Here is a 19,994-nt window from a genome sequence, read left to right as displayed (position 1 = left end):
TGTTCCCAGAGACCCTTCAATATCAGAATAAGCAGGCTTGAGTTCATGCAGAAGACAGTGAACTCTCAGCAGTGTTAGAAAGAAATTTATACTAGCAGAAGAATGTGTGATAGATGAAAGGGGGTTGGGGACAGTGAGATTAATAGTATCTGAATTAGGATAGTGGTTGTAGGGGTTTTGTTGTTGTTGTTTGCGGTACGCAGCCCTCTCACTGTTGTGGCCTCTCCTGTTACGGAGCACAGGCTCCAGATGCGCAGGCTCAGCGGCCATGGCTCACGGGCCTAGCCGCTCCGCGGCATGTGGGATCTTCCCGGACCAGGGCACGAGCCTGCGTCCCCTGCATCGGCAGGCGGACTCTCAACCGCTGCGCCACCAGGGAAGCCCTGTTGTAGGGATTTTTAAGACACTTTACTCAGTCATCTCAAATGATATCTAATAATTGAAGGATAGTGACCTTAGCAGAAGGTATGGTGAATTAACAGAGGCATAATATCATCTAAGCTCTGACTTGAGAGAAACTAAGCTCTAACTTAGATCTGATACAGCGTCTCCCATCATGAACCCTTATAAGTTGGCATTGGCAGATTTCGTCACCTAAAACTTCCTAGATGAAGTCCTTTAACTAAGGTGGTTGATAATATTTGAGTGGCTTCCCAGTTTGACCAATTTCCCCTCCTTCCGTCCCTCCCTTCTGCCCTTCAATAAATAATTATGGCTCACATCTTACAGTCTTGTTCTAAAGATAGACCTTAAAAAGATGAATCCATAAAATGCAATAATTGCTGTAACAGAAAGTGCTGTAGAAAGCATCTGTTTCAGACTAGATCTTTTTGAGGAAGTGATGTTTGGGATGAGAACTAAAGGATGAACTGGGAGCCAGCCACATAAAGAGTGGGAGCAAAAGCATTTCACTTAGAGGGCACTGTCTGTGCAAAGGCCTGAGAAATTTTGTTATGTTTTTATAGATGGTACCTCTTTTATGGTTCATAGTAGCAAAGATTTGGACTAAAACTCAGGCCTCCTGAGTTCTAGTCCCATGCTTTTTTGCTAGAAATTATGATAAAATAGAGTGGTATTTCTTTGTTTTTTAAAAAAAATGACTTCATTCTTTCGGCCAAGTGTCTTTTAAGGTACTTCATTCACCTCCCAGGAAGGAAGTGTTGCAGGTCATTTAAATAAATTAACAGTTTAGATCATTCATTTTGTGTATTAAGACTGGAGATTAAGTCCAGGGAGAGATGATAAAAACAAGTACAAAAAGTTAAATAATGACATGAAATGTTAAGTAACCATATTAAAGGTTTCTATAAAGCATTATATTATTTAATTTTATTCTTAATCCTTTGAGCAGTTCAGTAATCACTTACTGATTGCCTGCCATGTGCCAGGCACTAAGTTCTCAGGATACAAACACAAAGATGAGTAAGAGTCTGCTTTGAACTTATTTAGCATTTCTTTTTCTAACCTTATCCCTTGAGGTTCAAACCTAGGTTACAAGTTAACCAATATTGGTAACATTTTTATACTTCTCAAATGATTTTCATGTACATCTTCACGTGAGCCTCACATAACAACTAATTAGGGCAATGAAACTTCTTTCAGTTCAGGGTGTGAGTGTGGAGCTTATTTAGTTAGTAGTAGTCATGGAATTTGAAATCACGTCCTGATTTCACATTTTCTGTTGGTTCCCTTACACCATTTCTACCTCCATGATATCTCTCTTTTAAAAATTGAGATAGGATATAACATTTCATAAGTTTAAGGTGTAGGACGTGTTTATTTGATATATTTATGTATTTCAATACAACCTCCGTGATCTCTCGACCCTTAATATCTGAACCACCAAAACAACTTATCGTTTCTCCAAACTTACTCTTTCTTGACTTTTCCCTCTCGTCTTATCTGCTATTACCCTTCCATCACACTTCAGCCAGAGTAAATTTTCTGTCTTCTCAGGGGGCAAAACTCTTCTTTTTATGTCTTTGCCTTTAGGACCAAAAGTTTGGATTACAGCAATCTCCCAACCTTCGTTCCTCTTCCCTTTGTTCTTTAATAGATCAAATGCAGGGTTTTATCCTAATTTGCCTTCCTTAACAAGCCAGAATGGATCTTATATATAAAGAAGGGATTTTAGAGCTAGTTTCCCCCTCCAGCCCTAGAATTTTAAGAGATGTCAGTTCTCTTGCAAATTCATACGCCCCTCCCATGAGTTAGTTTACTTAGTATTTTCTGTAACACCTGGATCATATTTAGTTAATGATAGTTAAACTGTTAGTTTGACTTGCTCAGACATATTTTCCTCCTTACTAGACCATGGTCCTTAAGTCTGTCTCTAGAGATTTTACAGAAGAGGACAATTATTGAAAGGTTTAATAATTCCATGATACCCCTTTTTCTCCTTGCTCTCCTGGCTAGGGGGATAAGTAGTTGCGTTCTTGCTGTTTTTGTTTGTCCCATACACCTCGTGCGCTTGATTTTCCTCCTACTACTCCAGCTAAAGGACATGAAGCCAGAGTAGTTGTTTGTTTTCTATTTTCCATTTCTAGCAGTAATGGTAAGAAAACTCAGAGCAGGTAAAAATCACTATTTTAGTTAAATTTAAAATGATTGCCTTTGAGATAGAGTTTGAAGTAGAAGAATCTTCATCTGTTTTCACTTTAAAGGTAATAATTACTTGATACCTATTTTCACTAGTGTACATTGAAGCCTATTATAACAACAAATTTACATCAAGGTAATATAGTGAAATTAATGAAAATTATTTTTTTATTTTGGATTACTTTTTTTCTTATACAAGTGAACCTAGTACTGAATTGGAACTGCACAAAGAGTGTTTTGAAGCACAGTAACCCAGGTGGAAACAAACATGCTGTATTTTGGTTTTGGTGTTTTGTTTGTTTGTTTGTATTTTTGCCTGCATTGGGTCTTTGTTGCTACGTGCGGGCTTTCTCTAGCTGTGGCAAGTGGTGGCTACTCTTCATTGCAGTGCGCGCAGGCTTCTCATTGCGGTGGCTTCTCTTGTTGCAGAGCACGGGCTCTAGGCGCATGGGCTCAGGAGTTGCGGCGCACGGGCTCTAGGGCACACGGGCTTCAGTAGTTGTGGCGCATGGGCTTAGTTGCTCCGTGGCATGTGGCATCTTCCCGGATCAGGCATCAAACCCATGTCCCCTCCATTGGCAGGTGGATTCTTAACCACTGCACCATCAGGGAAGTCCCTTTTTTTTTTTTTTAATTACAGTAATTACTTTATCCTCACTGTCTATTAAATAGATTGTATGTAACAAAAACAGGAAAAATTAAGAGTTGAGTTCATTGTTTTAATTAAGCAGTAACTGGTTTTGGATAAGTTACATTTAGCATCCCAGTTAAAATTCTATTCTTCTCCATGTTTTATTACATTTTTCATTTTTACTATAAATTTGCAATGTTTAAAATTCAATAAGATGTTAAGAGATAAGCCAGAAATGTAGACTATTACAGAAGCCTAGGAGATTTAGTTAATCTGACCTAGATGTTGTTTTGATGATTGAGATTTATTTTTGAAAACAGTTCTCAGTTTCAGAATGAAGCACACAGCTGCCATATAAGTCAGTTGTCCTGCCAGTGACAGGCAGATTAATCAGCCACAAAAAGGAAGAGTTTGCCATAAAAGTTGTGCTAGTCAGATCATTGGCATTTGGATGAGACATAATATTGAAAGTTATAAGTGAATGTAGCTCTTGCATTTTGCCATGTTCTAAAGAGGATTATCTAGTATTTTTTCAAGGGCTTTTTGTATACATTTGATGTTGGCTTCATTTTCAATGTAATGCATGTGAAACAAAACAGATAATGTGAGAAAATCCTTGAGTAGAAATTGGGTACAAATGTAAATATTAATGATGTTTGAGAATGTATATCAACAGTTAATTTATTCAGCATTTATTTCGTGTATGGCAAAATGTGGGTACTTGCACAGTTAGAATGAGAACACTTATACAACTTCTTCTGTACCAATTTTTCTGTCATTCTACCAAAGCTCTGAGATGTTAGTTCTTGTGTCAGTTTTTAATTTAACATTGTACAATACTATTTTTTTAAATTTATTTATTTAATTTATTTTTGACTGCATTGGGTCTTCGTTGCTGTGCACAAGCTTTCTCTAGTTGCAGCGAGTGGGGGCTATTCTTCGTTGTGGTGCGTGGGCTTCTCATTGCGGTGGCTTCTCTTGTTGCGGAGCACGGGCTCTAGGTGCATAGGCTTCAGTAGTTATAGCACGCGGGCTCAGTAGTTGTGGTGTGCGGGCTCTAGAGCGCAGCCTCAGTAGTTGTGGTGCACGGGCCTAGTTGCTCCGCGGCATGTGGGATCTTCCCGGACCAGGGCTCAAACCCATGTCCCGTGCATTAGCAGGCGGATTCTTAACCACTGCACCACCAGGGAAGTCCCTACAATACTATTTTTAAGAAATAAAAAGTAATGAGGGGGCTTCCCCGGTGGCACAGTGGTTGAGAGTCCGCCTGCCGATGCAGGGGACACGGGTTCGTGCTCCAGTCCGGGAAGATCCCACATGCCGCGGAGTGGCTGGGCCCGTGAGCCATGGCCGCTGAGCCTGCGCGTCCGGAGCCTGTGCTCCGCAACGGGAGACGCCACAACAGTGAGAGGCCCACGTACCACAAAAAAAAAAAAAAAAAGTAATGAGGACTTATAAATAAGAGATCAGATGTGAGGGTTGCCTGGTGTCGTCCACAAAACTGAGTGGAGAAAGCAGTAAATGTACGTCCTCTGGACTGGAGCAGCCAGGGTAATGAGTATGTTGTTTTCTTATCATAATGCTGGGAAATGTAGTATTTAATAGGGAAGCCCTATTACAGATGATGAAAATACTGGAAGTAGAGTGACATCCTTGGAATTATATGTGAAGTGGTTTGTCTTTTATTTCAGTATCCAAAATTGTAAAGTAATTGTTTTGAAGCCAGAGTTATTGACTAAACCTTAGTAATTCCTGATTGAGGCTATAACACACATCTCAATTACTGAAATAAACTAAGACTATGAACTAATTTTAAGTACTTAGCTTGTTTTTAGTACTTAGCTCTTTAAACATTTAGTTTTAGATACTAGGCAAATGTGTGGTAATCAGAATACTTTTATCACTGATTTTTACAAAGCATGTTTCTTTAAAAGCCATTGGTTTTATCATTGTGACAATTGTTAATAAGTCAACATAACATATTAATAAGTCAACATAACATATTAATAATTTTTGCTTCCTGAATCTATTGGGATCTCTGAAGTTGTGTGTGTGTGTTTAATTTGACATATTTTGGAGTTTTTTAGTCCATCATTTCAAGGTTTCTTTTTGAGTTACAGAAAGCTTAGCCATTTTTAATAATTAAAGATTTATGGAATTAAAATTGACCTACAAAGTAACGTTTTGAAATAACCCGAATCTTCTAGACACTGGTTAAGTATAGGTTGTTCTAATCCTAAAGGTCTTTGATAACTGTGGGATTAAGTTATAGGTTTCTTTTAGTATATACATTTGGCAGGGAGGAAGCAGGGTCATTAGAAGGAAAACTATTTGTCTTTGAGGGAAAATTAACATTTAGCTAAAGCCTTACCTGTGTGCTGTATGATTATTTTATTTTACAGACTCCAGGCATTAGAGCTCGGCCCACAAGACTTCAGTGGTTTTGTGATAGATGTATTGCAAGTAATCAGGTTTGTGTTTAATTTCTGATCTCACTCACCTAAAACTGTGAGTAGAAAGCAAGTGTCCTACATGTCCTGTGAGCGTTTGGGGAGTTCAGGTGATGCAGCATTGCTTATCTTGGTTGTTTTCCAAATAAGCAATAGCTTAATTCTGGTTTCTGAGATCCAGTGGAATCCCTAAAAATTTTAACTTTGGCTCTGAAGATTTTAGCTGCTTCATTCTACTTGTTGGTTTGAGCAAGCTAATGTTGTTTCTTTGGCAATTTAAATCTGCTTCAGTCGTTAGTGACCAGAGGAGTCACTTGATGGGAGCCCATTGGAGTTTCTACTTTACCTCTACTCCAGCACAGATATCTGTTCACATCCTGCCAAGAAAAAGCCACAGGGAAAGAGGAGTTTAAAGTTTGGGTGGAGGAATATTCCTATGAACAAATATAGATATACTCACTGAGTCCTCCACCCTAAATATCTTTGAATTCTACAGAATACTCCTTTGTGGAGGTTCCCTCAACTAGATAATTATTCATGTGTGTTATTGACTCCAAAGTGTCCTTTAGCCCTTTAACTTAACATTTAAAAAAAATTATGATAAAATACATATAACATCAAGTTTATCATTTTAGCTATTTTTAAGTGTACAGTTTAGTGGCATTAAGTACATTTACGAAGTTGTGCTCAGTCCTTTAACTTTTGAAGTGAAGTTAATCTGCCCTTTGGGTAAAGTTAATTTGAAGGATTATTCAACTGTGATTTGTCAACTATAAAATGTCCTTTACACAGTCTAGATCCATCTGTTAATCTTATTTTTAAGGTTGAAACTCTAGAGAAATTAGTGGAGCTGACACAGAAGCTATTTGAGTGTGATAGAGACCAGCTATACTACAGTCTGCTAAAACTATACAGTAAGTAAGCTGACTATTCCTCGTGTTTTCATTTTGAGACATTTATTCTATGGAAGGCAGTGGCCAGAAAGGAATATCAGGCTGTGAGGAAGCTCCAGGGGTTGTCAAATGTGGAGTCTTAAACAGAGGCTCACGTAGAGGCCAGATTGAATTTTCTCACAAAATGTTATATTGTATCACTAGACACCCTACAATCTTCATAATTTCTGATGTTCTTGCTGCAATAATGAGAAGGTGAGAAAAATCTTCATCAGAGCCACAGAATTTAATAGGAGTTTTTGAGGAGAGACTGTTCTTTGTTTTCTTTTAATTTAATTTCTTTAGTAGATTTATTAGTCACTTCTATGAATAAGTAATCATTGACATGTTCATGTATATAGATCTTTTTCCAGAAAAATGCATATTGATGTACAAACTCATTGCTGAACAATTACTTTTTAAAATGTGATTGTATTATAATATAGTTTTGACTCAGTTCTATATTAAAAATGTTTTTCTACATTTTTTCACCTACAAATGGCTACATTGAACAGATATACTAGAATTTACTTAGCCAGTCTCCTACTGCTAGACAAGTGAATAGATTTCAGTTTTCCATATTATAAAATAACACTGCATTAGTCATCTTTGCATCTAATCTTCGTTAACACCCTTAATTGTTTCCCTAGGCTGAATTTGTGTTTTTATTAAGGGTTAAAAGTGATGAACTTTTCTGAAACGTTTGACCTCTATTGTCAAACAGTACTTACTCTAGGACTGTGCAGTCTCTTAGGGTATTTGGGTAGAGAGGAACAATACTTAGAATAGTCAGTGACCTTTCTTCCTTCCTTTCCTTCCTTCTTTTTCTTCATAGATATTTGATCTAGATTTCTTCTTCTCTTTTTCTTTTGGGAAGTTTTCCTTCACCAAACACAGACAGCAATGAATAAGGTGATTTTATTTGTCTTTTTGAACTTGAGTTTATTGTCATTGGAAGCTTTGTCTTACATCTTGATGGTGTATGTAAAATAAGACTTGCTGTAAAATTTACATTTCATTTGTTGGTTGCATTGACATACCACAACATAATTCTTAAAACTTTGGCTTGAATATGATCAGATTCTGGCACACAATGCTCAGGTTGTTGTTGAATGTATAGAATTTAAAAACTTAGGTTTTAGGTATTTAGTCCTTAATTAGTGGATTTGAGTGCTGATTCTCCCTCCTTCCCCTGCTTTTTCTTACTTTTGAAGAACTGTTTCTTGCTTAAATTCTAATTTTATGCAAACTAAAAAAAGAAAATACTAAACTTATATGTCCAGATGAATCTCAGCCTTTAAAATCATCCCCATAAGAAGACTATATAAACTTTCGTTCAGAAATACTCTGAAGCCCTTACTGTGCTACCCGTTGAGGTAGGCACTGCAGATAGAAAGGTAGTGCTCTTCAGAAGAGTTAGACCTGAACCAACACTGAGAATACCTTGGGGTGAAAGAACAGCTGTAAGGATGCATGAGGTACAGCGGTAGTCCAGGGAAGGATGAGAGGCAGCCAGCCTTACGGACTTCCTTCTCCTCTGCAGATGACCTTTTGCTGTTGCTTTTTTAAAAAGAAAGAAAAGAAAAAACAACTTTGAAGTTCATCTTAAAATTTCCTTTAGGGATAAGCAGGAACTCTTATAAATAAACTCTGAGGTTTATTACCCTTTTCTTTTCTTTAATCCCCTCTATCTGTTCTGATGGACACCCCGCTTCCAGCTCTGTATTTGAGCCAATAGTCTGAGGCGCTCTCCTCTCCTTAGCTGAGGAGCCTCTGAGGCTGAGGTAACATGAGGGTGGCCTCTCATGGAACTGGAAGCTGGAGGAATCATTATAGGGAAGTATACTTTTTAACCCAGTTTGTTTACTTCCCAACTTCTATACGGCTATAAATCAATAATGTGGTTGTGATAACCCTGATCCTTCCCTTTCTGAAGAAAAAGCAAGGTTTCTCCTCCTGAGACCTGGCCCCCTCTGTGTTGCCCTCTGACTTGGACCACTACTTAAATATGTTAAATAAAGCACTGTGGACTCAATTTATTTGAAAAGGAACATACAGTATGGAATGACATATGAAATGTGGCCCTGTAACACATGAAAAAAATCCATGTTTTAGATTGTGGATTTCTGAGAAAATGATTTGTTTCACCTATTGGAATTTTTTATGAGCTCATTCTTTTTCATGATGTAATTTTCACCCTTGAAAGGAGTTCATTTAATTATTTGGGTTTATTTGTTAAAGAGCAGTTTTGCTTGTTTATTTTAAAACAGTACCTTTCACACAGGTATACACACTTATTTTGTTGTGAATTACAACATACTACAGAAACATGCACAAGACAAAGATACATTGCTCCATGGTTTATGACAGCAGCATCCATATGACTGTAATCTAGATTAAGGAATAGCAAATGTAACTCTTCATCCCTTTAAATACTAGCTGACCTAAACCTGTTTTCATTTTCTACTTGTTCCATATAATATGATGTTCATAGGTGGTCTGTTACAAGAATCAGCCGTAATTCAAACTTCAGTTCTATCCTTTCTAATACATTTTGACCTTTCATTGTGATAGTCTTGTAAAATTAGTTCCTAAACATTACATGAATGAAACAACTCCCTCACCTGCATATGTACTATTATTTCTAAATGACAATACTATAAGGAATATTTTATTTCTAAATGACAGTATTTTCACCTTCTTAACCATTTTCTTATATTAGAAACACTTCAGTTTCTTTACATATACAAAGTAAAGATAGTTTATTCTTTGTATACATACAGTACTCTAGCCAAAACTAAAGCTGTCTTACATTCATAATTTTGTAATAAAAATTCTTTGAATCTGTTTTTAAAACCCCAACATTTAAAACCTGAGCATTTATCCTAAGAAGTTATTTATGTGCTATTTTCTTCAGGTACTTATGACCACTGACATTTCTTTTTACACTGTGTGGTCTTTCCCCGCCCCAGTATTACACAAATACAACATGAATATATTCTAAATTACTGAAGATTCAAGCAGTACAGTAGTGTACAGAGCAAAATTTGGAAATGTCATTGTGCGTCCACACCTTAGAGTTCACTTGTCAGTGTCCATCCTTCCAATTAATTCTCTCTACATTTCTATCCATGTATTTTTTTTACATATACACCTATTATTTTGATTGTTTAATGCTCTACATGTTTCATGCTCTGTGTTCTGTGGCTTTTTAAAAATTATTATGAAATAAATTCACAGGAAAAGATATATACTTGCTTTTTCTCCTCTTTTTTCTTTTAATTAATTTATTTATTGATGACTGTGTTGGGTCTTTGCTGCGCGCGGGCTTTTCTCTAGTTGTGGCGAGCGGGGGCTACTCTTCGTTGCAGTGTGTGGGCTTCTCATTGCAGTGGCTCCTCTTGTTGTGGAGCACGGACTCTAGGCGCATGGGCTCTCTAGAGTGCAGGCTCAGTAGTTGTGGCGCACGGGCTTAGTTGCTCAGTGGCACGTGGGATCTTCCTGGACCAGGTCTCGAACCCGTGTCACCTGCATTGGCAGGCGGATTCTCAACCACTGCGCTACTGAGAAGCCCTGCCTTTTCTCCCTTTAATTACCAGCTTCAAGTGCTGGTGTCCCTGGAACCTCCTAAGTTGATCATTAAAATTTTTTTTAATGAGTTTATTAATTTTTTTTGTATATTTGTTTTTCAATTTGTCGCAGCCATTATTCTTTTGGGTGCTCAAATTGTCCCATCTTTGGCCACTGGGAACCCCGTCGCATCAGCTCCTGTGTCATTTGACACACCCCATTAGTTTGTTGTGTTTTTTTTCCCTGAAATAACCTTTTTTTTTTTTTTTTTTTTTTGCGGTAGGCGGGCCTCTCACTGTTGTGGCCTCTCCCGTTGCGGAGCACAGGCTCCTGACACACAGGCTCAGCGGCCATGGCTCACAGGCCCAGCCGCTCCGCGGCATGTGGGATCTTCCTGGACCAGGGCACGAACCTGTGTCCCCTGCATCGGCAGGCGGACTCTTAACCACTGCGCCACCAGGGAAGCCCGAAATACCTTTTTTAAAAAAAAATTTTTTTTAACATCTTTATTGGAGTATAATTGCTTTACTTTGTTGTGTTAGCTGTATAACAAAGTGAATCAGCTATACGTATACATATATCCCCATATCCCCTCCCTCTTGCGTCTCCCTCCCACCCTCCATATCCCAACCCTTCTAGGTGGTCACAAAGCACAGAGCTGATCTCCCTGTGCTATGCAGCTGCTTCCCACTAGCTATCTATTTTACATCTGGTAGTGTATATATGTCACTGCCACTCTCTCACTTTGTCCCAGCTTACCCTTCCCCCTCCCCATCTCCTCAAGTCCATTCTCTACGTCTGCGTCTTTATTCCTGTCCTGCCCCTAGGTTCTTCAGAACCTTTTTTTTTTTTTTTTTTTTTTTAGATTCCATATATATCTGTTAGCATGCAGTATTTGTTTTTCTCTTTCTGATTTACTTCACTCTGTATGACCGACTCTAGGTCCATCCACCTCACTATAAATAACTCCATTTCGTTTCTTTTTATGGCTGAGTAATATTCCATTGTATATATGTGCCCCATCTTCTTTATCCATTCATCTGTCGATGGACACTTAAGTTCCTTCCATATCCTGGCTATTGTAAATAGTGCTGCAATGAACATTGTGGTGCATGACTCTTTTTGAATTATGGTTTTCTCAGGGTATATGCCGAGTAGTGGGATTGCTGGGTCATAACCCCATTAGTCTTTGATAGGTCCTTATTTTCAGGCCAAACAAGACCATCCAGGCTTACGTGGCATAATTCCTGTCCCAAACCTGGAGTCCTTATTTTAGAGGGGAATGATATTTAGAGACCATTATCAGGTGATTGACACATGGGGAATTTAGAAATTGCCCCATCCTATCAGTAATATGTAAAAATTTATCAGCTTTGTAATTAAAATCCTGATCTCTAGAAATCTTCATCTCTTAGTTTAAATACCATAGAAACCCCATGTGAAGTGCCAGCTGTTGTTACACACTGGTCAGATAGCCATAAATGAAGCCCCATAAATATGTCTGTTCCTGTAAAATTCACTGATAGTGTCAAAAATCTTTGGTTTTATAGCTTAAGAGTTCTCAAATCATTTAGTAGTCAGTGCTCTTGTTCTTTAAAGAGGACACGGTGAGTTCCAGGAAAGTGATGGAATTATTGAGGGAGCGTCCATTCCCTGGTCACAGCCCAGGTTTGTGGCTGTTTGATTCTTCAAATAACAAGTATGATTGTTGTTGTCTTGGTTGAAGGAATTTTAAGCCCCAGAGGGATACTATGAAAGAAAGGCATGGCCCTTCATGGGAGCACGGCTGCAGATTTTGGCACTGACTAGTTTGATTGCCTCAAATTTTTGTTATGTATTCTGTGATCCAGGTACATTTCCAAGATTTTTTTTTCCAAAAAAAAAAAAAAAAGTGTCTATATCTCAGTTGTTTTATGCTGTATGCACTGTCTAGTTCTCACCTGTATTTTGAAAAAATTTTCTTGTTACAAGCTGCTAGTCCATTTGAATAGGTGCATCTCTGTTATATCTTGTCCTCCCAAAGTTGAAGCTTTTCATATAGTTTGTGCTTTTTTAAAAAGAATTACCTTCCCAGAGTTCTTTCAGTCTGAAGGCAGAGTTGTACCTCATCCACCTCTTCACATAACATAATAGTTATGTTAGCTTAAAAATTAATCTCTTTAAAAAACACCTTAGCAGGGCTGTTCCCAGCGCTTGGAAATCTTCCCTGTGTCCCCACAGTCCATAGTACTCTTTGGCACAGAACAAAAGTAGTTCCCCTTTCCCCTTCTACAGAATTACAGATTTGGGGGCTTGGGTTTTTGTTTTTAATTTATTTAATCAAATAAACTAAAGTGTATTTGATAACCTTTATGTATAAAGTTTTATACATTAACGTACTTGAAAAATTACTCTTGAATTTTACATTACATGAGAACATTTTAATGAAAAGCATAATTATCTTATGAGAGTCTTGCTTTGAAAATTGATTGTAAATTTAATAAGGGTTTTATATTAGGCTGATTTTTATTGTCAAAGTATGTATAAAATCACTCTGAACTTTAGGTTAATTGCTACTGTTTGGGCCACCTTTCAGCATATTCCTTATGAAAGTTTGGGCTGCAATCTTTGTATGACCCCTGGGAAATTCTCTGCTTGTTATCTTTTTCTTTATTGCAGGTTTCTGATGGAGTGTGAATGTGTTTTGTTTTTGTTCTTTTAGTTTTTTACTTCCAGGAGTCAGTTATCAAAAAGCTTAGCTTTTCAGTTTTAGGGTGGGAGGGAAATCTAGGAAAATTCCATGTGTTTTAGTATTTTGGTATTTTTGAGAAACAAATCTACTCATGTTTTCTGGAACATTTGTGTCCTGAAACACACCCTCTTCCTGGAGCTGACCATACACCATTAAGATATTCCTTATTCATATTAGCAAATTTTTTTAAAAAGGCCACATTTAAAACAGTACTTCTTTGTGCCTAATAGGTATATTGAATTTATTGTCATAAGACATTTTTCATATTTTGCTCTAGTTTTTCACAAGCAGAAATGGCTTGATCTTTTCTTTTTTCAAAACCCGTTAGAATGTTTAAAAATAAGTTCTTGATTCTTAAGTCTTTGCTATTTGTGAAGACTAGGTTACCACATAGAAGGAACTAGATATTTCATTATGAAGGAAGCTGCCTATTTCTTTCCAGTAAACTTCCTGTGATCTTACTTAGTCTGAGGGCATTATCAGAAATCTATTACACACTGACATAGAAATTCTTCAAGTTGACAGAAGAGACAAAATTCTCCCTACTTAACTAAGGGAAAAAGGTTTGTTGATTTGTCACTTTTGACAAAAATCATACATTTGCACACTTTCAATCATTTTAGACCTTCAGCTGTGTACTGTACTGTATATGTGTATCCCATCGTCTTTCCAAAGTCTACTGGTCATAGTTGAATTGTTACCTGTTTCTGATTTTGATTTTAACAGTGGGCAATTTCTCAGTTACTTTAAAAAGGTAAACTTTGTATCAACATGATTTTCAAAGTTCTTAATAAAGTGTGGATTTTTTTTTCTATTTTTTAATAGGTAAGTAATTTCTATGGTTTAAAATTCAAAAGATACAAAAAGGTATACAGAAAGAAGTCTTCTTACCTTTGGTCCACAATCACCCTGGTCCTTTCCCTGGAGGCAATGTTTGGAATACTTCCTTCCGCATCAAATAAAAATAGTTCTAAATATTGTCATGAATTCTGTTGAGTACGTTCATTTATTTCTGCTTATTTTTACAGAAGTGAATGGTGACTGGCAAAGAGCTGATGCTGTCTGGAATAAAATGCAAGAAGAAAATATTATTCCTCGTGGAAGGACATTAAGGTTATTAGCGGAAATCCTTAGGAACAGTAACCAAGAGGTTCCATTTGACGTACCTGAGGTAATTTGTTTTTAACTGTAAGCATAACAGATTTTGTTGTTTGTCTATAACTTTAGGTTATAGATTAGCCCAGCTTTACAACGAAAAGGTCACTGTTGTGTTTACCACTTTTTGTTTAATTGAATAATTTTATTTTTAAGTTGTGGTATGAGGATGAAAAACATTCCCTGACTTCATCACCCTCACCTGTAGAAGTTAGTCTCCAGAAAGAGCTATTGAATGCCTGCCACAGGAAGAAAGACAAAGGTAAACGTGTACACTGGGGTCTTCTTTCTGATAGCAACATGGGATCTAAGCCCAGCAAATCATTAGTGATCTCGGGTAGAGATGGAACTTAAATTGTATATATTAATTATTTTCTTTCATTTTTTAAGTTAACAAAGACATTTTGGGACAATTGGGAAAATTTAAATATAGACTGAGTAGTGGGTCATTAAGGAATCACTCATTTTATTAGATACGATAACAGCATTATGATTTATAGGAAAATGTCCTTAAATTTTGAGATCTATAATGAAGTATTGAGAAATGGGAAAAAAAATCAAGATTTCTGTAATTTATTTTAAAGTACTTAAGCCATAAAAAAATGGTTAAACAAATCTGGCAAAATGTTAATTATTAGGTGTAGGTGATGGGTACGTGGAGGGGGTTATTATACTATTCTTTATATTTTTCTGTACATTTGAAATTTTTCATAATAAAAACTAAAATAGTGCATTTTTCAAAAATTACACTTTGAAAATAGCATTATCATTAATTTTTTGGCAAGTGTATTTGTTACACATTTTTACGTGAAAGCAAAAAATGATTAGGGCATTAACCATCATACTAGTGTGTGTTAAGCTGTATCTCGAGGTTGAAGGCAGGACACGAGCCCTGTTTCTTGCGTTTCTCCCCTTTCTTCAGCGGTAAACTTACCTGAAGGTATGCCTACCTCTATTGTGACTACTTTAAAATTTCTTTGACCATCTTGAGCCCTCTGGTACAAGCTTGCCTACCACATTCTAGATGTTTTCATTTAGACTTCGTTGTACTCTCCCCAGATCATATATTACTTTTGTTTCCTTCATTTTTGTTAATTTTTCTTCATAGAATGCTACTGTTACCTTTAACTCCTCCAGTTTTTGTGTACATTTTCAAGTATGCTTTATGATAATTTAACCATTATGCAGCAGATTTTCTTTTCATTTTAGTATTGACAGTTTTGAGCTCCCTTCAGTAGGAAGTCATCAATTTAGAAATTTATAGAACCTTTTAATTTCTTTTTTTTAATATTGTACTTTTAATTTAATTTATTTATTTATTTTTGACTGCGTTGGGTCTTCTCTGGTGCGCACTGGCTTTTCTCTAGTTGCGGCAAGCGGGGGCTACTCTTTGTTGTGGCGCGCGGGCTTCTCGTTGCGGTGGCTTCTCTTGTTGCAGAGCACGGGCTCTAGGTGTGTGAGCTTCAGTAGTTGTGGCACGTGGGCTCATTAGTTGTGGCTCGCCAGCTCTAGAGCGCAGGCTCAGTAGTTGTGGCACATGGGCTTAGTTACTCTGTGGCATATGGGATTTTCCTGGACCAGGGATCGAACCCGTGTCCCCTGCATTGGCAGGCAGATTCTTAACCACTGCGCCGCCAGGGAAGTCCGAACCCTTTAATTTCTTAACTAGAAATTTTGTGACACTGACATAAAGTGTCTGAAGGAGGAATTAAGTTAAGCTCTTAAGCTTGCTTAATACTGCAGAGTAACTTTATTCTTTCTGAGTCATTTTCCTTCGTTGCATATTCAGTCTATATATCCTTGAGTCTTTCACCATGTATCTCTTAAACCTAAATATAAAGTTCATTATTATCAATGCTATTTAAATATTCTAATGGAATTTTGATTTGATTGAAATGAATGTACGGTTAGTGTATACTTCCTGTTTAAAGATTCCAAAGCTCCATATATTGCCTTTTTTTAATTGTTGTTTTTATTTAAGTAAAAACATTTTAACCAGCTAACTAAATGTAATGCAGTGTATATTATAAATGTAAAGATATACCCCTATTCTAGTTTTTTTTTAATTTTTTAAAAAAATAAATTTATTTATTTAATTTATTTTTTTTGGCTGTGTTGGGTCTTCATTGCTGCGCGCTGGTTTTATTTGCGGCGAGCGGGGGCTACTCTTTGTCGCGGTGCACAGGCTTCTCATTGCAGTGGCTTCTCTTGTTGCAAGAGCATGGGCTCTAGGCACGCGGGCTTCAGTAGTTGTGGCTCGTGGGCTCTAGAGCGCAGGCTCAGTAGTGGTACACAGGCTTAGTTGCTCTGTGGCATGTGGGATCTTCCTGGAACAGGGCTCGAACCCATGTCCCGTGCCTTGGCAGGCGGATTGTTAACCACTGTGCCACCAGGGAAGTCCCCTCTTCTAGTTTCAATATACAATTTACATTTATCTAGTTGGTTTCATTCTGTTAATTCTGCAGAGGTTTGAGTTACTTTTGTGTATATCTCAGAATTGAATGCTTGGCAAAATATGAATACTTTGAAAATTGAATTCAAGACTACAGTTTTAGAAAACCACTAGTAAGCTTTTCTAGATTATTTTGTTACCTTAAATATTCAAATTGTACTTACTGTGTATTTTCATTCAGCAAAGTAGTGAACTATTATATATGCTTGTTGGGATGTAGCCAATAGTTGCAGTACATCATAACTTCTAAGCTCTATTAAAAGGAAAATATATGCATTATGTACTGAATGATAGATTCTATCTTTTCTTAGTTAACATACAAATATTAAGATCATAACCTTTTTCTCTTGTTTTCTCTGAATTTAGCTTGAAAGTTAACTAAGTTTTTGATATTGTCACTTCAGTTTAATTGAAGGGCTAATTCAAACTCCCCTAACTTGTAATGTAAACACAAGCATAATTTCTGCTTGTTTAGAAACCTCCAAAGTAGCTCAGAATGTTCTTCTGAGCATTAATATCATGTTCATTCCTATTTGTGTGTTCTGTATTTCTTTACATGGAGCTTTATATCCATAAAAGTTCTTATGTGATAGTTCAGTTATGCCCCATCTTTATTGTGATGTGTTTATACACACCAGAGTGTGGATTGTAGTTTCAGTTGGATGTTTATAGCCAGGCAATTTTATTTCAGAAAAGTAAGTGACTGAAAAGTGTAGTTACTTCTCTTCTGGTAACATCTTTTCATTCACTGACAGTTATTGTGAACAAGTGAAATAAAACTGTTAATCAGTCAAACAAATGTTGCTTAGTTTACTTGTTAGATATCTGTATATTTGAAAATTGTATGTTTTTGTATAAGTCCTGTCGTAGCCAAATAATTTGATCTCCTAATTTTAGCATTACAGGCTATACTCACTGTAATGCTGTTGTGTTGGAATCTTAACCGCAGGAACCACCCACTTACAGATTCAAGATCGCTTTAAAGTGAATCTTTTGCTCCCCTCAATCTAAATTATACCCCTGGTTTATTTGGACTTTAACACACATTTTGCAATTTATTTTGAAACTGGAAACTGAGATCATCTTTTGATAAACAAATTCAGAAGAGCTCTTTTTCGTTTTTATTGGCATGAAAATAATTTATTGACTTTAGAGAGCTAGTATGAAAAATAATTTTAAAACGAAGCCCTTTCTGGTACCATCCATTTGGATTAAGTAGTAGTTTTCATAACTGTCACTTTGTTTTTTAAAGATTAGAAGAGTGATAACATCTGCTTGCTTGGTCAGTGTGTGTGTGTCTCTGTAGAGTGGTTTAGTGAGTGAGTATTAAAAGAAGCAGAAATATGGGGGTTTCGGGCTTTGTTTTAGGGCTTTTCCCCCTCCTTTTTTGCCATTTCAGAATAATGTCATCTCATTTTTTGTTGTTTTTTTCCTTCATAGATGCATTTAATATTTTCCTGAAAGCAAAAAAGCAAAACGTTGTGTTCAATAGTGAAACTTATGCCAGTCTTATAAACTTACTGTTGATGAAGGATAATCCTACACAAGCAGTGCAAGTGAAAGATTTGTAAGTATTAGTTCATCTATTAAACCTCACACTTAAAAACAAATATCAACTATCATTAGGATTTTTCTGATATATTGTAGTAGCAGTTGCTTAATTGTCTTCAACTAGTCACAAAAATTATATGAAATGTTTTTCTAATTTTATGGGGGTTTTTAACCTACAAAAAATATAACTTTTATTAGCCCTGCACACTGCAGTATATTTTATTTTACCTTATGTAACGTCACAACTCATGTATTCTATTCATATATAGAAAAGTAGTTTTTTAAATCATATTCTGTTTCTTGTTCAGCAACTCGATCTGTGTACCTTTTATGGTGGAAGCAGCCTGATACATGAAGACATCAAGGGCTTTGAACTTAGGCAAGGGTTTGAATCTTACTTGAAAGCTCGTGGGAAAATTTCCTCCTATCTCTGAGCCTTAGTTTTTCTTCTGTATAATGAGTAGATGATAATAAGTCTTACATTAATGATTTCTTCTAGCTATTGAAGGAGATAGAGTGAAGTAGAGAAAATATATGGTACTCAACACATTTTAAATACCTTTTCTCTTTCCCCTTCTTGTTTTGTAATCTGTTTAGTGGTATTGGTGTTAGTGGCGGTAGTGGTTTTGTCTCTGGCTAGTTCCCTAAAGTAAAATACTTTGTTAATCAGAACGAGAATACAGTTTTCTTCCCTGGTGTTGTGTCAGTTAACTGACTCTGTTGTCTTATCCCCAAGGAGTTACCTTCAAAGTTAAGTAATTAATCAGAAAAGGCCTAGAAAGGAGAAGATCAAGGTCACCTGCTCTGGAAGGTACACCTGTCCTGTTGATGAGTCAATAGCTTTATTTTCAATGGCAAAGGTCAACCTTTTCCTAGTATATTGTAAGTTTTGAAATAATCTCTCCTGGCTAACTTTTGGCCTTCAAAATTTTTAAGTCGCAGCACTTTTGGAATATTAGAATCCTGAATAGAAAATGGATGTTTGCCATTCTTGGAATTCACTGGAAAACCTGGCGTTAATATTAGTGTTATGTTAAAGTTATGCACCATAGGGCCGTGTTTACTGTTTGTGTTTCAGTACATTTTGAAAAATACGTTGTGTATGACTGTACTTGTCTGTGGAAATATATCTGTATCTATTGACATATACACACACGCACAGTATATATAATTCATATATATACATATAAGTACTATATATGTATGGATACACACATATACCATATATATCTATGATCTTGAATCACTTCTATGTCTTGATATAGGACGGTCACACTGAGACTTTTAAGTTCAGGTTTTTAATGCATTGTGTCTCATTTGTGTTTTTACTCAGTTGCTAATTAAATTATCTCTCTCTGGAATACTCAGTACATCCTCAATTAGTGACTTGGAAAATGTGACATTGAACAGCATCCTGTCATCTATAACCATTGAAGTCATCCAGGAGGTGCAGGTTTTTTCCTACAGTTACTTTTCTTGGAAAATTATTATCTAAACACTGTCCACAATTATCAAAGGTGTTTTGAAACAACAGTGATTTGGGAGGAAAGGGTGGCAGAAAAAAGAGAGGAACATTTTGTGTTGAGAATTGGGTATGATTAACTGAGGAGATGGAAGCAAAGAAGGAAATCTTTTTCAAGTCTTTTAGTCCTGAGGTTGGTCACAGAGACCTCTGAAATACTTCCCAAAAGTACAAATTATAATTCTTTCATTTTAATTGGGCTTGTTCTAGAATGGTGAGCCTCACATTCTGGTAGCATAAACAGATAACCCACCACCCACCCCAAAGGTTTGACTCACCTGATCTGGTGTGGCGCCCAGGGATCTGCATTTTACTAAACACCCCAGGTGAGTCAAGGATCATGTCTTAAACATTTTGATCACATTACCATTATCAGTGAGCTGTACTACTGTAAGTATATGA

General features: G+C 36.6%; 1 protein-coding gene across 1 annotated transcript in view; it reads left to right on the top strand.

The window, feature by feature from the left end:
• LRPPRC (leucine rich pentatricopeptide repeat containing) overlaps positions 1-19,994 on the top strand; it is a 104,271-nt gene that overhangs the window by 65,553 nt on the left and 18,724 nt on the right. Inside the window, exons 26-30 of the mRNA XM_082851608.1 lie at positions 5,632-5,700; positions 6,503-6,593; positions 13,941-14,083; positions 14,224-14,329; positions 17,960-18,086. Coding sequence (XP_082707734.1) covers positions 5,632-5,700; positions 6,503-6,593; positions 13,941-14,083; positions 14,224-14,329; positions 17,960-18,086 — 536 coding nt within the window. The remainder of the gene's footprint in view (positions 1-5,631; positions 5,701-6,502; positions 6,594-13,940; positions 14,084-14,223; positions 14,330-17,959; positions 18,087-19,994) is intronic.

The sequence above is a fragment of the Leucopleurus acutus genome, assembly GCF_964270905.1.
Source record: "Leucopleurus acutus genome assembly, chromosome: 12".
NCBI lineage: Eukaryota > Metazoa > Chordata > Mammalia > Artiodactyla > Delphinidae > Leucopleurus > Leucopleurus acutus.
This window is presented reverse-complemented; position numbering and strand designations above follow the sequence as displayed.